General features: G+C 46.9%; 1 protein-coding gene across 2 annotated transcripts in view; it reads right to left on the bottom strand.

Moving 5' to 3' along the window:
• MALT1 (MALT1 paracaspase) overlaps window positions 1-19,690 on the bottom strand; it is a 716,169-nt gene that overhangs the window by 587,910 nt on the left and 108,569 nt on the right. For both annotated transcript variants that reach the window (XM_078674893.1, XM_078674892.1), the window contains exon 2: window positions 12,365-12,531. In XM_078674893.1, the coding sequence (XP_078531019.1) occupies window positions 12,365-12,531 (167 nt within the window). The remainder of the gene's footprint in view (window positions 1-12,364; window positions 12,532-19,690) is intronic.

Genomic DNA, 19,690 nt, shown 5'->3' with positions numbered 1-19,690 from the left:
AAAGAAAAGTGGAAAGAGACTTTCCTTGCCCCGGGTAAGGGCAACCCAGGCGATGCCGCTGTTAGGGACAGCCCACAAAGCCTGGCCTTGAGGGTCCCAAACATGCTGCAGAGTCTGGTCAGCATGGCTATGTGCAGGGGAGCTCGGTGCACAAGTATTAACCCTTTCGATGCTGATGACGGAGTGGTTCCGTCATGAGCCACGGTTGGCGTGTGCTCATAACGGAACCGCTCTGTCATGAGCCACGGTTGGCGTGTGCTCATAACGGAACCGCTCTGTCATGGCACCCACCCTTCTGGGCAGCGCTGGCGCTCCCCCCATGGGTGTCTGATTTCACCCCCGCAGCGGAAGAGTTTCCGCTGCCACCCCTGACCCGCCATGGGAATCCCATGATGTCAGCGTGCACAGCGCGCGCCGACATCATCAGGAAGTACCAGACGCTCTGGAATCCATTTGCTTCCAGGCGGAGAGAACAAGGTAGGTTTCTGTGTTCCTGTGGGGGTTTGCACAAAGCATCGAGGCATCAGGAGAGAGGAAAGAGATTTTCCTCTCCCCTGATGTCTCTTTGCAGGGCATTTCTGCTTCACGATCGTGCACAGCGTCAAGATCGTGCAGCAGAAATGCCCCCACTAGCATCAGGGATTCATTTGATTTAAATGGAAGCGACCCTTTGGGCAAGGGAGCATTTTTTAGTTTATGTTTTTCTGACCCCCTAGGGGCAAATCGGCCCGTTTTTTGGCCGTTTTGCCCCCAGGGGGAGGGCAGAAAACTCCACTAGCCACAAGGATTTTTTTTGTGCCACCAGTAAATAGATGGAAGCGCTTCCAAAGGGGTGCATTTTCTTCTTGATTTTTTTTTGCGCTCCCCCCCCCCCTCCCGGGCATATCGGTCTGTATTGCCCTGGGGGGGGGGGCAGAAGACCCTAATAGCCACCAGGGTTTGTTTTTGGGCCATCACTATGTAGATGGAAGCGACCCCTTGGGCAAGGGTCGTTTCCAAAGGGGAGCATTTTTATCTTCATGTTGTTCTGCCCCCCACCTGGAGGCAAATTGGCCCATTTTTTCAGCTGTTTTGCCACCAGGGGGGGCTGAAATCCCCACCTGCCACCAGGGTTGGTCTTTGGGCCATTAATATTTAGATGGAAGCGCCTCGATGGAAGTGACCACTTGGGCAAAGGTCACTTCCAAAGGGATGCATTTTTTTCAGGATGTTTTTCTGCCCCCCCCCCAGGGGCACATCGGCCCATTTTTATAGCCTTTCTAAAATCCACTAGCCACCAGGGTTAATTAATTTAATTAGAACCACCCCTTGGGCAAGGGTCGCTTCCAAAGGGCTCAGAATTTGTGCTGGTTTTTTCTGCCCCTACCCCCCCGGGGACAGATATGCCCGCTGTTTTGACCTTTCTGCCCCACTGGCCCACTAGGCACTAGGGATTGTGTTTTTTAGTGTGGGGAAGCGAACCCTTGGGAAAGGTTCGCTTCCAAAGCAGATTATAATTTGTGGATGTTTTTTCTGCCTGCCGCCCCCCCCCCACCCCTTGGTGGCAGTCGGCTCTTTTCTTGGCCTTACTGCCCCCGGGTATGGGGGGGCATAAAACCCCAGTAGACACCAGGGATTTTCCTTTATAGATAATGGAAGCGACCCCTTGGCCAACGGTCTCTTCCAAAGGGGTTAAATTAATTTTGTGTATTTTCTGCCCCCTACAGATCTGCCCCTTTTTTGGACGTTCTGCCCTAGGTGGGAGGGGAAGGCAGAAAACCCTACTAGACACCGTGGATCTGTTGTTTTTTTGCAAGGGGCAGCAAATATCTGTCTGTTGTTTTCTGCCCCACCTGGGGAAAGGAGTGCCTTGTCAGAAAACCCCACCTAATCCCCATTTTCTAAGCCCTATTTGAAGGCCCATCTGGCAGATTGACCATTTGGGTACTGACATTGTGTGTTATAATTTTTTATGTATTACTGTTTGTGAAATGTAATTGTCATTTTTTATTTCTCTGTTTTATTGTAGTTCAAGGCTTTTGCTCTTTAGACTGCTCCTGGTTTCGGTTTTGTTACTGATGGTTCTGCAGCTTGTGTAGTTGCATGTGTTTAAGAGAATTTGTATGTACTATTTACTCTAAATTAGTTCAATTTCCCTACATGAATGTGTTTTTTGCAAATGGTGTAATAGCAGTATGTTTGGCTTCTGTTTTTTGAGTGCCAAAATCTATTTGCATTAGTGCTCGATGTGTACGTTGTCTTATGAGTGATTGGTTTTGTTTTTTCTTTCTAGTGCGATATTGTTGCTTTTTGCTGTGTCTCTGCAGAGTAGGTACTGGTGAGTGTAGCTATATTATATTATATAGAGAGTTACATTGTTTTTGAGTATATAGATCTTTGTGCTAAAGCAACACTTTGTTTATTACTTATTTTGCACAGTGTTGGTTGTTGTTGACTTGTTTGTGCAGTCTTCTTTCTTAGTAAGGATAATGTTTAGCCACAGGATTACTGCTCAACAGGTTGTTGGTATGCTTTTTGAGTCTTCCTCTGACCATGGTTCAGAGACCGACTCTGCATCTGAGGCAGAGGAGAGAGGGGAAGATTCAGGTAGTGAGTTTTCTCTCCACATGGAATCATCGGATGATGAAGCTACTCTCAGTGCAGATGAAGGGGAACGCTGGGTGGGAGGGAATTTGTGTATCCAAGCATATTCCAGAACTTTCCCCGACAGAAATTGGAGAAAAAGGTGATTTTCTAAGCAACATTCGCGGTTTGCAGGGGATTCTGGGTAAGAGAATTTTGGGGGACCCATGCAAGCCATACCTTGCTGGACTCCCCCGGGTGTCTAGTTTCCAGAAATGGGTGGGTTTGGTAGGTTTCCCTAGATGGCCGCCGACCCCCAGGCCAAAAACTCATGGGACCCCCATTGCAAAACCAGGTTGGTTTGTGAGAGGTAATTTTGATGTAGCCTCAATAGGTTTTGGGCCTTTACCTGTCGCGGGTCCTTGACCCACCCACGAGAGTGAGGTACCATTTGTCTCGGGAGACCTGGGAAAACGCGGGGTGGGTGTAAATTTGTGGATCATGGAGATTCCAGAACTTTCCACCTCAGAAATGTGAGGAAAATGTGTTTTTTGACAATTCTTTAGGTTTGCAAGGGATTCTGGGTAACAGAACCTGGTGAGAGCCAGTCAAGTAACCCCATACTGGATTTCCCTGGGTGTCTTGTTTTAAAAATTTTATAGGTTTGCTAGGTTTCCCTAGGTGCTGGCAGAGTTAGGGTTCAAAAACTACAGCTAGGCACTTTGCAAAAAAAGGGTCATTTTTCACTGTGAAATTGTGGTGTGTCCACATTTCGTTTTATGCCGTTTCCTGTCGCAGGCACTAGGCCTTCCCACACAAGTGAGGTACCATTTTTCTCGGAAGACTTTGGGGAATGTGGGGGGGGGTGGAAATTTGTGGATCCGTGCAGATTCCAGAACTTTCCACCACAGAAATGTGAGGAGAATGTGTTTTTTGGAGATTTTTTTTCCTTGCAAGGGATTCTTGGTAACAGAATCTGGTGAGAGCCAGTCAAGTCACCACATCCTGGATTCCCCTGGGTGTCTAGTTTTTAAAAATGTATAGTTTTGCTAGGTTTCCCTAGGTGCTGGCAGAGCCAGGGTTAAAAAACTACAGCTAGGCACTTTGCAAAAAAAGGGAAATTTTTCATTGTGAAAATGTGGTGTGTTCACATTGCGTTTTGAGCCGTTTCCTGTTTTGGGCACTATGCCTACCCACACAAGTGAGGTACCATTTTTATCGGGAGACTTGGGGTAATTCAGACTTGTAAAGCAACTGTTATTACCTATTGCCTTTTGATGCATTTCTGCCTTCCAAATGAAAGACAATGAGTAAAAAAAGTCATTTTGAAAAATGACGGATAATTCTCATGCTAGTAAGAGTATTCCCAATTTCGGAAATGTGCAAATATCTGCTGTTTCTAAACTCAATATTTTGTTCCCATTTCAGAAAGACATAGGTTTCTTTCATACTGATTTTTCCATATACATTTTCCCAGAATAATTGCTATATACCCAGTAAATAATAAAAAAAAAACATTGCAAGTGCCTGCTCAGTTTTTGGCTCTGGGTTCGTCGGGTTCTTGGTGAACCTACAAGTCCTATATATCCCCACAACCAGTAAGGTCCAGCAAATGTAACGGTATATTGCTTTCAAAGAGCTGTCATAATTAAAAGAAGTTACAGGTGAAAACGTTGGCACAAATGGAATTGAAGAATCTACACAAATGACCCCTAGCTGAATTCAGAATTTTGTCTTTTTTTCTAAAATATATAGCTTTCCAGGATCCATTATTGCTTTCATACCCATTTCTACCATTACTGGAAGGAGGTTGAAAGCACAAAAAATAGCAAAAAGGCTATGTCCCAGAAAAATGCCAAAACTGTGTAAAAAATTTTTGGTTTTCTGACAAAAAGTCCGTCATTCCCTAAAAGCTGGGAAAATGATGATTTCAGCCCCACAAATCCTTTTTTTATACCATTTGCAGGGAAAAAACAGACTTTCATTTGCAGCACTTTTTTCCCATTTTTCATTAAAAAAATAATAATATTTTGCAGTATTTTGGCTAATTTCGGAGTCCCCCTCCAGGGGAATCCACAAACCCTGGGTACCTTTAGAATCCCCATGATGTTGGAAGAAAATGACGCAAATTTGCCGTGGGTACCTTATGTGGTTAAAACGTTACAGGGGTCTTAGTGTGAACCACCTTAACCCCTTCGACGCTAATGACAAGGTCAGCTCGTCATGGGCGTTACCTGCGCTGCGCGCATGACGAGCTGACCTTGTCATGTAACGAGGGTTTTTACATATCTCAGCGCACAGCAGGAAAACCCGCTAGCGCGCAAGCGGTTAAATAGCCAAAAAAAAGGCTTAGCCTAGCAGCGAAGGGGCTAAATAGGTTGTCAGAGCCATAAGCAAATAGTGACAAGCGGACCAAAAGGCAGAAGGTGGAATTTAAGAGACAATGAAGATGAGGACGAGCTGTGTTGTTACCTATCTTGATAGAAGGTCTGTGCTTAGTCACTGATAAGATGTGTCCGCAGAAACAGCTATGATGAAGTACTAACACTGTAAAAGGCATCCCAGGAAGGCATTGCCTTCTGCTTTAATTTAAAATATTTCTAGACATTTTAGAAAATTTTGCTCTTCCCTTCGCTGTTTACAATAAGCATTGGTAAAACCAATATTTCTCTAATATGTACTATCTATTGGCTTTGTCAGTGTTTTTTCAGTTCTGTTGTACAGCAGCAGGGCTGGAAGTAAAAAAAAAAAAAAAAGTACTATGGCGCGATTAACACTGGTCATATCATAGTGCTTGAAAAAACATTGACAAATCCAAATAGTTTAAAAAAAAACTTTTTATTAACAAGCATTTCAATCACCTTACAGAAGAAGTAAAAAATCAGGCAGCACTACTACAATAGGCAATAGAAACCATTACAGAATATAGCCTGGAAAGTCTAGGGCGAAGGGGATCTTTGTTGCTTGCGTCAAGTGGAGGTTGACATATATCCCCCTGATAGGCATTCCACAAACCCCACACTCGAGTCCAAATCTTAAGACACCCTCGGGCCACATACACTTTTTCTCCCGAAACATTGACCAGTCCAAATCTTTCTTCCAGTCTCTCACTGTAGATGGAAGTAGTGCTTCCCACCGCTGGGCAATATTTCTCTTGGCAGTCATAAGCCCCAAAGTAACCCACTGTGTTGTGTAATCATTTAGGTTTGTCGGCTCCCATATATTTAATAAGCATCTGCGGGCTTCCAGCGAATTGCGTGAACAAGACTGCATTAATGGTGTTGTGTATGAGGCGCCAGAAATGTTGTATAAACTCGCATTCCCAAATTAAATGCATAAAGGTGCCAAACTGACCACACCCCCGTCTGCACTCACCCTTGTCCAATCTTCCCATTCGTACAAGCTGAGGTCCAGTCACGTAAACCCTATGGAGGATTTTAAGCTGGAATAATCGGAGGCGAGCAGGTATTGCCATGACTCTGGGCGAGGAAACGGCGCCCTGCCATTACTCGTCTTCCGTCTCGATACCATCTTTGGACCATTTCTCTCGAAGTGCGTAAAGAGGGTCTGACATATTATTTATAAGTTTTTTATATATCAATGAGATAGAGTACTAGATGCCCACATCCCAGATAGGACTATCTTCCAGTGAGGAGGATTCGGGAGGGGTAGTACCATGCTGCCAGTGGGAGCACAGGGCATGCCTAACCTGTCTGTACCGGAAAAGTTCTGAGTCAGCCAATTCAAATTGTTTTTGCAGTGCAGAGAATGATTTAACGTCCGTCTTGTCCCACAGGTCACCAATGCACGAGAGGCCTATTAGGTCCCATTTGTCAAACCCCTTACTTTTCCAAAAACTACCCAGCTGTTTCGAGTCCCATAACGGTGTCGCAAGTGTAAGTCTGCGTTCCCATCCCAGGCCCTTAGAGGCTGTGTGCCAGACATGTACTGAGTGCTTGGTGGCGGTCTGTAAGTGGAAAGCGTTGTGGTTTGGAATAAAGGGCTCTATTGTAGTTCCCACCAGAGAGCATGTTATAGCCTGGATCTTCGGGTCGGGCGTAGGTACCGTGGTTGATGGAGGCCCAGTGAGGCGCCCAATAATACTTTTTAATGTCGGGGAGGCGGATTCCTCCATCATACCAATTCAGGGAGAGTTTGCCAAGAGCGATACATGGCTTTCCATCCCATACCAAATCTCGCTGGAGGCCCTTCTACTTCCCTGAAGTAGGAGGCCGGGACCGGGTCTAAGGAATTCTGCTGGACATACAAAAACCGGGGCAAGGACATCATTTTAAAAAGGGCCGCCTTTCCCAATAGGGGGAAGAGGAAGTGACTTCCAGTTATTTATGTCTTTTCACAGCCTAATTAAAGGGGGGGTGTAAATTCTGGGTATAACGAAGTGAAGGATCCAGGGAAAGAAAGATTCCCAGGTACTTGAAGCCGTCAGTGTGTATTTGTATTGGACACCCTTGCGATGGGACCGGCTGCTCTCCCGCCACCACAAACAGCAGGGATTTACTCCAGTTAATAGTGTATCCGGAAAATCTACTGAAAACAGTGAGGATATCTGAGACCACAATCAAGGACCGCCTCGGATACGTCAGATAAAGCAGAATATCGTCTGCGTAGAGGGAGATACGGTCTTCCCATTCCGGAGACCAGCGCATGCCTCGAATCATTGGGTCTCTGCATATCCAGGCCACCAGCGGTTCCAGTGCCAGAGAAAAATGGACATCCCTGCCAGGTCCCTCGACTCAACTCAAAGGTTGCAGAATTTTTTTTATTAACAACCACCTGGGCAAGAGGCAGAGCATATAAAAGTTGTACCCATTGAATATATTTCCGGCCAAACCCCAACTTCTCCAACACCGCCCAAAGATACGGCCATTCAATGGTGTTGAATGCCATGGTCGCATCGAGGGATACTATAATAGCTGGCTCCAGGATGGAGACTGCCCTGCCCAGAACGCCATGCACCCTATGCAAGTAAAGTTAAGTGCAGTGTTTCGACGCGGAATAAAACACGAACGGTCTGGATGGACCAGTGCCTCGATCACTGTGATCAGCCGGTTAGCCAGGATGTTGGGCTCCGCATTTAAAAGGGATATCGACCGGTACGACCCACACTCAGTTTTGGGCTTCCCTTCCTTGTGAATGGTGATTATGGTTGCCGTCCTCTGGTCTATCGGTAGGCACCCTTTGACTCTGGCATCCCCGTACATAGTCTTAAGATATGGGGCCAGCCTGTCTGGTTTAAGTTTGTAGAGTTCGATCGATAATCCATTAGGGCCTGTGGCTTTACCTGATTTGAGGGATCTGATTGCTGTGGCTATTTACTCATTGGATATAGCACTATCTAGAAAGTCGCGGTCAGTAACCAAAAGCCTGGGCAACGTTTTGTCGGCTAACATCTGGTGGAGTCCTCCACAGAATATGGAGTCACTGAGGAGTAGGCAGCGCCGAAATGAGTTGCAAACCTGTCCACAATGTCCTGGGGATCCGTGAGGGCCCACCCCCCTGTCCATGGAGCTCGGGCACCAGCCGGCTGGGGCACTCTTTCTTGTCTAACCACGCTAGTAGTTTCCCGGTTTTGTCTCCCACCTTGTACAACCACCCCTGGGCAGCTCTCCTCAGGGCTTTAGCCTGGTCAGTCGCTAACACTCTAAATTCCTGCTGTTTGAGTGTGAGCAACTACAGGAGGAAGGTCCTTCTCCTACCTGGCTGCCAAGACCTGGAACTCCCTCCCGACCGACCTGCGCCTGACCCAAGACCACCTCTCCTTCAGGAAGAAGCTGAAGACCTGGCTGTTCGAGCAGTAGCGGCACCCCCCCCCCTCCCCTAAGCGCCTTGAGACCCTACGGGTAGGTAGCGCGCTCTATAAGTGTCACTGATTGACTGATTGATTGATTGATTGAGGTGGTGAAGTTTATCGGGTGTGTCGTCTGAAATATGGTCAGCCTCCAATTGGCCAATCTCCGTCTCAATGACTTCATTTCCCTCGGACGCTCTTTCTTCTTTCCTGAGATTAAAGAGAGGGCCTGACCCCGGATCACAGTTTTGAAGGTCTCCCGAAGGATCTGCGGGGATTCCACAGAGGCCTAATTGTCAATAAAGTAGTTGTCTATGGCCTCGAGGAGTTCCTTGCAAATTTTAGGATCTCGGAAATACCACGGGTTGATGGGGGCCACCTGTCTATAGCTGGGAACCACGTGGAGCCAAATTGGCGGGTGGTCAGAAATGCCTCTTGCAAGATGTTTAATTTCATGAATGTGGGGATGAGAAAATAATCTATACGTGATAGGCTTCCATGGGCCCCGGAGGGAAAGGTGTGCTGCACTGTGTTTGGGTGATAGGACCCCCAACCATCCACCAACCCCATGGTCTCAAGAAAGTCGGGGAGCCAACAAGAAGAGAAGTTAACTGCACGGGGTGTCGATCTAGTGTACCCGAGACAACTGAGTTCAGGTCCCTTCAAAATATTAACAGACCCTCCGGACTAGCTAACAGCATCGCCCCTAGGTCCCTAAAGGTTGTAGCTTGTAAGCCGGGGGGCACATAAACCGACAGAAGTGTGATGGACTGTCCTTCCCATGTGCCCAAAATCCCAAAGTATCGCCCTTGATCGTCTGTCCAGGTCGCCTGTACTACAAGGGGAAAAGATTTCTTCATCATGATACCCACCCCTCGTGAGCTAGAGGTAAATCCTGCATGCGCCAACAATCTGTAACCCCCTCGATGCAGGGGCTTGCATGCATTGCCAATAAGATGCGTTTCCTGAGCACATTACGGTCATGACGCTTGATGTATTGGAGGACAACACTACGCTTTATCTTGTCCCCCAACCCGTTGACATTCCAATTTAACAATTTAATCCCGCCGTCACTTCGTGCAGCCATGGCCAATTGAAAATTCTCTTCATCTCCTTTACGGCGAGTGCAGTGTGTGCGTCTACTTCCCCGTCTAAAATTACAATAGTCGTTGCTGAAATAATGAACACAATAAAAACAGAACAAAACACCCCCTCCCAACAACCTCCCACCCTGCCGTCTTGCACTCTGGGCCTAAAACTGCCCATTGAAAACTTGCAGAGTGCCTGTCGCCCCAATAAGGAACTCAAAGATGAAGAAAAGGGGGGAATTAAAAAGCTCTGTGTCCCTACCCCGACCATGTCACATGTAGGTACCCATGAAAGCAAATAACTCCAAACCATATAAGTCTACAGGCACCGACAATCAAAAACAAGAAACCACCCTCCCAGGCCCACCCCACTCCAGGTCCCAGTTACTCAGTTCAAATTCTGCCGTCAGCCAAGTCTCTCTCTCAAGCAGGTCGATTGTCCGGACACTCCCTGCCACTGCGGTCGTTGGGACTCCTCATTCTGCGATGTTCAATTCACTCCTCCACTGCTTCAGGTTGTTCGAAGAACCACGTTCTGCCCTCCGCCTTTACCGCGGAGGAGCACCGGGAACAGCATTGAGTATTTCAGCCTCTTTCTCTGAGGTCGCGTTTCATGGATGGGATTGACTTCCTTTGTCTCTGTACTCTCTGCGTGAAGTCTAGACAACCTGCTGTGCTGCGCTTCTTTGGATACAGTGTATCGGTCCAGTTTGTTAGTCTTCGTCAGTTTTGTCCCTCGGGCCCGAGCCTTTATTATGCTCCATTTTGTTGCAGAGTGCCTGCCCCCAACTGGCCCGGGGCACTCAGGGAGACGGACGTGCAGCCTCTCTCAGCTCATGACAGATGGGCCGACCGGCCAGGGCACCAATGTTTGGGGCTGGACAACGGGGGACCCAACACCAGTTCAGACCCCCACCGGGGAAAGGCGCCCCTCAATTCAATCCTCTGCGGCAGCGGTGGCACCGGGAGCCAGGCCGGCTCAGTATTAACGGATCCTGAGGGTGGTATCTTCTATTGTGCCCAGCTGTGCACCCCCCACCGACCACCTGGGAGGTCCACTTCCACTTTACCAGCGGCGAACTGCGTTAATCACTTGGTGTATTACAGGAGGCCATCCACCATCACACTTCACCCCCTGGACCTCTGGGGTATCGCTCCATATCACTTTTTGAGCAGTAATGGGCTCTGCGATGTCGGGTCTGATCAGCTTAGGCGGCATAGATAACCACCGATATAAGGAATGGAGCGGAGCATGCCAATGTTCATGAGCGCGCCGCCGCCCTTTGCAGATTCGCGGCTGTTGTGCGCTGTGCCAGTATCGATAAACATGCCCCTCCTGCCTCACCGGCTCTTCCTCGTGGGCCTCCGGTCACCGTCATGTTGGTGTAACCCCGGTCTCTGCCCAGCAGCGCAGCTCCATTTAACCTGTGGCGGCCTGGCCTCCCTCAGCACTGTGGGTCCCGGCTTTTGTCTCGTAGGCAGGCCTCACCTCACTGGGGCCCGTATCTTCAGTTTCCGACGTGCAAGGCAAGCCGGTATAAGCGGGTTGATGACCGCTACTGTTCCCGCCACACGGGGCCGACGTCAGACAGGACGGATCATGAATCAGGATAGACGCGGGGAAGGGACAAGTATCGGAGCCTCACTTTACGTGGCCATCTTAGATCGATGCTAGGCCACGCCCCCCCGACAAATCCAAATAGTTAAGCTATTTGGCTTTGACAAGGTTTTTGTTTGCCATGCTGCACAGCAGTACGGTTGCTGTGTAGCATGGTTGAAAGAAAACAAACTAAAAATAAAAATACTATGATGTGGCCAGCATTGACCGCATCATAGCACTTAAAAAAAAAAATTTCAGTCACAGGGGTAATGGGCAATCAACAAAAGGGGTTGGGGAATGGGACTACATGGCCAGCAACAATGGGGTGAGCAAAACAACAGAAGGCGGGGTGGGTGGGCGGGGAGCAATGTAGGTTGGGACCAGGCAAGCAAAAACAAATTGCGGGAGGGGTGGGAATAACAGGAGCAACTAACAACGTGGGCCGGGATGGGGGTAGAGATGGTCTGGTCCATGCTCTTGGAATGAGACAAAGAGGAAGTGAAACTGGCACTCGCTGACCAATAAGAATTAATGAAATGATTAAATGAAAGTGACGATGAACCTAATCAATGGTAACCAATGGGCTGGCTCTAAAACTCCTGCAAGCTAAAAAAAATGTCTTGCGTGCGCTGTCTCAGGGAAGATCTAACAAGCGCATGTGTTGTCTCTGAAGAGACTTAAAATGTGTTACCAAACAAGTTTCCCCATTAGAGAAGTAGTTGCCCATTCCTTCAGTCAATACAACATGACTGGCATTAATTGTTTCGTGCAAGCACCATTGTTGTGAAACTGTCCACACAAGAGCTGTTGAGCATTCCAAATGCTGTAAATAAATGAAACTGGATTCTCTCCAAAGAGAGGTTTGCTTTGCCCCACTTTTAATTATACATGTCATTTTGTCATTGCCATGGAGGGTTACATGTATTCATACCGGTAAATTAATGTATACAACATAAATGTATATTGAGGTATAAAAAAAAAAACTTTTGCAGCTCAACACAGCACTTGTCACAGTGTTTACAAATGTCACCGTGAGGGATGAAGATCATCTTGGTTCTAGGTATACACTCCTATGGTAAACCTCAGTGTATGATGAAAATGCCCCCTCTGCTCTTTCGCAGTATTTAAGCTCCTAAGCATGTATTCTGTGTTCAAGGTTCTTGTCACGATGGATATAGATTTGATGTACCAAACTAATAGAGAGTGGTTGTGGCAAACAGCAGCTCGTTGTTGGCATGCACAATGCAATTAGGACATAACAACAATGCATAGTGAAAATGGAAGCACAAACGTATAGCCACCAACCTGAGGATTTCAGAAGGTGGGCTGCATCGCTGTGCCCCAGCAACTGCAAGAAGCCCATCAGATCAAGCACGGTGTAACCCTTTTCACCCATCATCCTTAGCAGGCTGAGACTGGGGCTCCCATCTGACTCGAGCACCTGCAGAGAGCACTGCTCCAACTCCAGCGGACTGTGAAAAGATAGAAAACCACTCTTCTAATACATGTAGATTTTCATCATGCAGTGCTTAATTTGAGCCTATGGTTTCCGGTGCTCAGCATTGGCACATAATTGTAAACACCAGCAGTTAGGACAGTCTACCACAAGGTGGGCTTCTGGCTAATTTTGAGATTACCACAACATTAGATAATTGTTAATTCAGTATACATTAAAAAGGACTATTACCTGCCGCCCAAACCATTCTTATCTCTTTGGAGCCTGAAATAGTCCGAATTTACACAAATTTGCCGAAAGTAACAGGCATTCACAGCCCTATCAGCCCTCAGCAATCACATTGTCGCAGATGCTCCCTGGAACCATTGGGAGAGTCTGGGAGGGCTTTCCTCTGGCAAACAGGTTCTCCTCTATCACAGAGCAGTCAGGCTTAACTTAGAGGCAATGTGCAAAGTATTTGTATAACACTTCAAACAATAAAACAGTGAAAACAGCACACAAAAAATATCCCATAGCAGGTTTAGAAAACTAGAGTAAAATGTAATAAATAAAACAAGACCAAAGTGACAAAAATCTAACCAGTATAACCAGAGATATACATTTTTAAACAATTTAGTGAAAATAGCTCCAAAAAGCACAAAGCACCCGGTCTGGATATCTGGTTGCGCTGGACTTGGTCAAAGTCACAAGTTTAGGCCCACAGCGATGGAGCGCAGGCAGTCCTCAGATTAGTCTTACTGAGATTTTACCTTCTCAAGACAGCGCCAAGAGTGCAGATTGCATTGGAGATAGCCATGATGAGCAAGGAGAGCATCACAGGAGGCTGTCGGCGAAGCACAAAGAGCAGGCCAGGTGTCGCAAACAGGCAGAAGCGTCGCATGGCGGTTACCGTGAGCGATCGATGCTGGAGTGCAAAGAATCGGCTGGCGGCGCACACCGTAGAAATGCGGTGCGAGTGGTGAAGTTTCGGTGCAAATGGGCCCGTTCGCAGTCACAAAGAGCAAGATTTCAGCTCGCTGAGCCACACCCAGGGTCCGACAAGCACCACTTGGTGGGTCAGGAACTCATTGCAGCTGGGTGCTGGGGCAGGATGTAGGGGAGCATATTACGTCCATGAGGCTCAGATCAGGAGGCCAGCAGACTAGCCTTCGGAGTCACTATGGTGCCCTAGGTTCAAGATTAAGTTCTTCCTCTCCAGACAAGAGGGCAAGAGGCAAGCAGGCCAGTACAGCTGGGCAGCAGTTTCTTCAGAGCAGCAGTCCAGCAGAGTGGCAGTCCTTTCAGCAGAACAGCAGTCCTTCTTCCTGGCAGTGTATTCACAGGTCCAGAAGTATACTAAAGAGTTGGTGTCTTAGGTTCATAATTTATACCCAGTTGTGCATTTGAAGTGGGGGAGAAGCTTCTAGAGGTTTCTTTTGATGTTCCCAAGCATTCTGCCTCCCCGGTCTTGGCTCCTGGCTGACTACAGGGGGTAAAGCAGCACTTTTTGTGGAGGCAGGACACAGTTCATTCAAATGTAAGTGAGGTTGTGCTTAGCTTCTCCCTCCCATTCTGCCAGTGACAGGCCCTTCAGGCACACCCAAGCTCCCTATTGTGTGTTGCTGTCTAGGAGGAATACACAAAGCTCAACTGTCCACTACACCCAGTCATGTGATCCAGGTACAGGTAACTAAATGGCCAAGTTTAGACAATGCCAACTTTCTATAAGGGGTATTTTCAAAACTGTACTTTAAAATCCAACCATAAGTTAGGATTTTAAATTCCAATTCCAGAGACCCAAACATGAACTGGTTATCTCTTCTCATTTGGAAATTACACTTTTAAAATGTATTAAGGTCACTCCAATGTTATCCTATGGAAGAGGTAGACCTTGCTATAGTGAAAAACGGCATTAGTAGTTTTTTTCACTACCAGGACATGTAATACTTAAAAGTACATGTCCAACTTTTTAAATACACTGCACCCTGCCGTCTGGAGGGCCTACGCTATTGCATTGGCATAGCCAATAAGTCTTGCCTTTGGGACCTTATAAGTTTTTAGTTATGCTTTGCATTATTGTGTGTGGAAGCTTTAACACATTTATTTGGCATATTGTAGACCTGCATTGAGAAGTACTTATTTAAAATGTTATTTTGTACAAATAAACTGCAGGGTACCTGATGAACAATACTAATAATAGGGTAGCAAATTAAACAGGCAGAAGTTTTCACGCTCCCTGCAGTGCAGTTTTTAAACCAACAATTACATTCTAATGTCAGAAGGGCTTCAGATGAATTCTGGGGCTTATGTAAAGATTACGGTGGTGTCTTTGTAGCACTGTTTTAATGTTTTACGGTAGTCAAGTACTTATTTTATACTTTACAAATGCAGCCCCTCAAAATTTCTTCAAGCGGTGATGATCATGTGCTGGTGTTAAAACAGTCGTTTGGATGACTGTTAACTTGAAATAAACTATTTGTGTGATGTACAAAGAAACAAACAAGCGAGGCCGGAGGCATGGAACGATCAAGTGATTTGCAAAGAATCACTGGATGATGAGCTTTTCTTCCGAGACTCCAACATGGTTATCCAGTCGACTGCTCTAGCCGCTAGGCCACTAATAGCCTCCTAGGCGCTAGTTTTAGAAACGTATTGCAAAGTTAGGGAGGGCTTCAGATGAATTCCGGGGGCTTATGTAAAGATTACGGGGGTGTCTTTGTAGCGCTGTTTTAACGTTGTACAGTAGTCAAGTATTTCTTTTATACTTTACAAATGCAGACACTTGAAATTTTTTCAAACGGTGATGATCATGTGCTAGTTTCAAAACTGCCTTTTTGATGATTGTTTATTTGAAATCAACTATTTGGGTGACGTAGAGAAAAACAAACAAGCGCGGCCGCTTGCGACGCACTAATTATAAACATTATCCTTAACGCCAAGGCCTGCTCCCGCAACCTGTAGGCCATGGGTGGATATATTTACTGGGAAAGGTGGGACAGGCACCCACCTTTGCCCAATTGTGTACTGTCTTTTTAGAAAGATGCACGTAAAGCCCAATAGGAATAATGCTGGAAAAAAGGCACAAGCTTGTGAAAAGTCCAGAGTGATTCCGAGGGGCCGATCTCCCAGAGCAGTGCATGCGCGCTGCGCTAGGCTAGACCTAAAAGGGAAGGGTTGGGCCTCACAAAAGGTTTACTTTGCCAGGTCAAAATGGCAGTATAGAACTGCCCACACAGGCTGCAAAGTGCTAGTTAAGTGGGTGGCATAATTAGTGCTGGAGGGATATTAGTAGCATTTACTTTACAGGCCCTGAGCATATGTAGTGACACTTTACTAGTACTTACAAATAAATTAAATATACACAGGATACCAAACTCCTCATTTCAGTCCGAGGCACGCAAGAGGAGTGCGCACGCATGAGCAAGGCGAGCTTCCCTGCTCATTCGGTCTTCCCGTGATGCAGAGTTACAGCAGACAGTTTGGAATGGGCACGTCTCTGCAGTGGTTTGATGAACATCCCATATTATTGGCTTTCCTCAAACTACAGAGCTATGGTGGACATCTTATAAAGAGCATTTCTCAGCAGTAATCTAGGCGTCCATATTGACTTGGGCTGTTTGCTGCTGCAAGTCTCTGGATTACAACGATGATGTGATCAACATTACGTTTTTTTGTGCTTGTATTTGTTTCAACAGTGACATGCACACCTCTATAATTAAATACATTTTTTGTATATCCTCTCCAGTTTATTTTTTTTATTAGTGTGTACACATTTATCTGCAGAGATACAAACACCTACAGAATTTAATTGGTGCTATTTTTACAGAGTGTCGGAATTTAATTGCTATTAGTTACAAGTTAGCATACAGAATATCATAGATCCTCCCTTTTTCTTACCATCTCCTGGAGAGCCTTTACTCATATGAGCAAAATAGAAAAAAGTCCTAACAATTATGCACGGGTGTGTGGCACAAACCTTAGTGCAGAGAGGAAGTATGCACTTTTGTTGCATTGTTCAGGTGGAGAGGGGCAAGATGTGCTAGAAAACTTCCCTGGACTTAGTCAGGTTGAAATGCGTGATCTTGATAAATTCGAAATAGCTATGGCCAAACTAGATCATTATTTGCCACGCGTCAGTACCCTTCCGAAGAGATGTACCACTTTGGATTGAGGAACCAAGGTCAGGATGAGTCGGTAGTGGAGTTTGTTATGAGCTTAAGGAAACTGGCATCGACATGCAAGTTTGGTGGTGCAGTTAAGGAGAAAATTCATGACCAGTTTGTGTTGCGCTGCGTAGCAATAGTGATAAAATATGTGAGGAATTGTGGATGAAAAATAGCCACCGCTTGAGGAAGTACTGTTGGTTGCTAAACATGTTGAACATCTGTTGAAGTGTGTGGGGGAACTTAAGGCAGAAAAAGGGGTGAATGGTGCAAAAAAATAAAGTGTGACAGTTGTGTGGTGAAAATACAATAGAACTCCTAGAGGAAAGTGGAATCAGAGGTTAAGTGACAGATGAAGGCTGAACCAGATTTTAGAAGTACATGTTTCTGATGTAGACTCAAGGACCATACCGCTAATGGATCTTGTCCAGCCTGGTCCCAGGTGTGCAATTCCTGTCAAGTCAAGTCAATAAATTTATATAGCGCGCTACATACCCAGAGGGTCTCAAGGCGCTTGAAGAAGGGTGGGGAATTATTTGTCAAATATCCAGGTTTTAAGTTGCTTTCTGAATGCTAGGTGGTTCTGAGTAAGGCGAAGGTGAGTGGGAAGTGAGTTCCATGTTTTAGCTGCCAGGTAGGAGAAGGATCTACCTCCCATGGTGGTTTTGTTGATGCGAGGTACAGTGGCAAGGGCTTGGTTGGAGGATCGTAGCTGGCGGGAGGGGGTGTAGAAGGACAGACGTGTGTTGAGGCATTCGGGTCCGATTTCGTAGAGTGCTTTGTGTACGTGGGTTAGGAGCCGGAAAGTAATCCTCTTATTGACGGGGAGCCAGTGGAGGTTTTTCAGGTGACCAGTGATGTGTTCATTACGCGGGATGTCTAATATGAGCCTGGCTGAAGCGTTCTGGATGCGTTGGAGTTTTTTCTGGAGTTTAGCGGAGGTACCGGCGTAGAGGGTGTTTCCGTAGTCCAGTCGGCTCGTGACCAGAGCGTGGGTGACTGTTTTTCTAGTTTCGGGGGGGATCCAGCGAAATGTTTTTTTGAGCATGCGAAGAATGTTGAAGCATGATGAAGAGACGGCGTTGACTTGTCTGTTCATCGAGAGTGAGGAATCCAGGATGACGCCCAGGTTCCGTGCGTGGTCCGTCGGGATGGGTGCTTTTCCGAGGGCCTCTGGCCACCAAGAGTCATCCCAGGCGGAGGGGGAGTTGCCTAGGATGAGGACTTCTGTTTTGTCTGAGTTCAGTTTCAGACGGCTGTGCTTCATCCATTCGGCTACTTCTTTCATTCCTTCATGCAGGTTGGTTTTGGCAGTTTTAGGGTCTCTGGTGAGTGATAGGATCAGTTGAGTGTCGTCGGCGTAGGAGATGATGTTGAGGTTGTGTTGGCGTGCGATGACCGCGAGGGGGCTCATGTACACGTTGAAGAGGGTTGGGCTGAGTGAAGATCCTTGTGTCCCTCACCACCCCTTGTTGTAAATATTTTTGTCCACCCTAAGCGTGGAAGGGTATACTCAGACATGAGTCCCTTGCTCATTGCACCATCAGGATTCAAGCAAGCCGGGCCGAAGACGGCTGTAATGCCAGAAACCGGTCCCCGGAAGCTTGTTTCCTTCCCAGTGTAAGAATTGGCTTTTGTAGTTTGGTTTGCCCTGTTCCCATCATGCACTGGGACAGGAACAGATTAATTTGCATACAGCCAGGTTCTGAAACTGGGATGGTGCAGTGAGCTAAAAAACGGTGTTGGATCTAGCCCTGATCTCTTGACAGGGTGAGAGTATTCTGCTTATTTCAGAGACTCTGTCCCTCACCACCCCTTGTTGTAAATATTTTTGTCCACCCTAAGCGTGGAAGGGTATACTCAGACATGAGTCCCTTGCTCATTGCACCATCAGGATTCAAGCAAGCCGGGCCGAAGACGGCTGTAATGCCAGAAACCGGTCCCCGAAAGCTTGTTTCCTTCCCAGTGTAAGAATTGGCTTTTGTAGTTTGGTTTGCCCTGTTCCCATCATGCACTGGGACAGGAACAGACTAATTTGCATACAGCCAGGTTCTGAAACTGGGATGGTGCAGTGAGCTAAAAAACGGTGTTGGATCTAGCCCTGATCTCTTGACAGGGTGAGAGTATTCTGCTTATTTCAGAGACTCTGTCCCTCACCACCCCTTGTTGTAAATATTTTTGTCCACCCTAAGCGTGGAAGGGTATACTCAGACATGAGTCCCTTGCTCATTGCACCATCAGGATTCAAGCAAGCCGGGCCGAAGACGGCTGTAATGCCAGAAACCGGTCCCCGGAAGCTTGTTTCCTTCCCAGTGTAAGAATTGGCTTTTGTAGTTTGGTTTGCCCTGTTCCCATCATGCACTGGGACAGGAACAGACTAATTTGCATACAGCCAGGTTCTGAAACTGGGATGGTGCAGTGAGCTAAAAAACGGTGTTGGATCTAGCCCTGATCTCTTGACAGGGTGAGAGTATTCTGCTTATTTCAGAGACTCTGTCCCTCACCACCCCTTGTTGTAAATATTTTTGTCCACCCTAAGCGTGGAAGGGTATACTCAGACATGAGTCCCTTGCTCATTGCACCATCAGGATTCAAGCAAGCCGGGCCGAAGACGGCTGTAATGCCAGAAACCGGTCCCCGGAAGCTTGTTTCCTTCCCAGTGTAAGAATTGGCTTTTGTAGTTTGGTTTGCCCTGTTCCCATCATGCACTGGGACAGGAACAGACTAATTTGCATACAGCCAGGTTCTGAAACTGGGATGGTGCAGTGAGCTAAAAAACGGTGTTGGATCTAGCCCTGATCTCTTGACAGGGTGAGAGTATTCTGCTTATTTCAGAGACTCTGTCCCTCACCACCCCTTGTTGTAAATATTTTTGTCCACCCTAAGCGTGGAAGGGTATACTCAGACATGAGTCCCTTGCTCATTGCACCATCAGGATTCAAGCAAGCCGGGCCGAAGACGGCTGTAATGCCAGAAACCGGTCCCCGGAAGCTTGTTTCCTTCCCAGTGTAAGAATTGGCTTTTGTAGTTTGG

The sequence above is a fragment of the Lissotriton helveticus genome, chromosome 2_1 (assembly GCF_964261635.1).
Source record: "Lissotriton helveticus chromosome 2_1, aLisHel1.1, whole genome shotgun sequence".
Taxonomy (NCBI): domain Eukaryota; kingdom Metazoa; phylum Chordata; class Amphibia; order Caudata; family Salamandridae; genus Lissotriton; species Lissotriton helveticus.
This window is presented reverse-complemented; position numbering and strand designations above follow the sequence as displayed.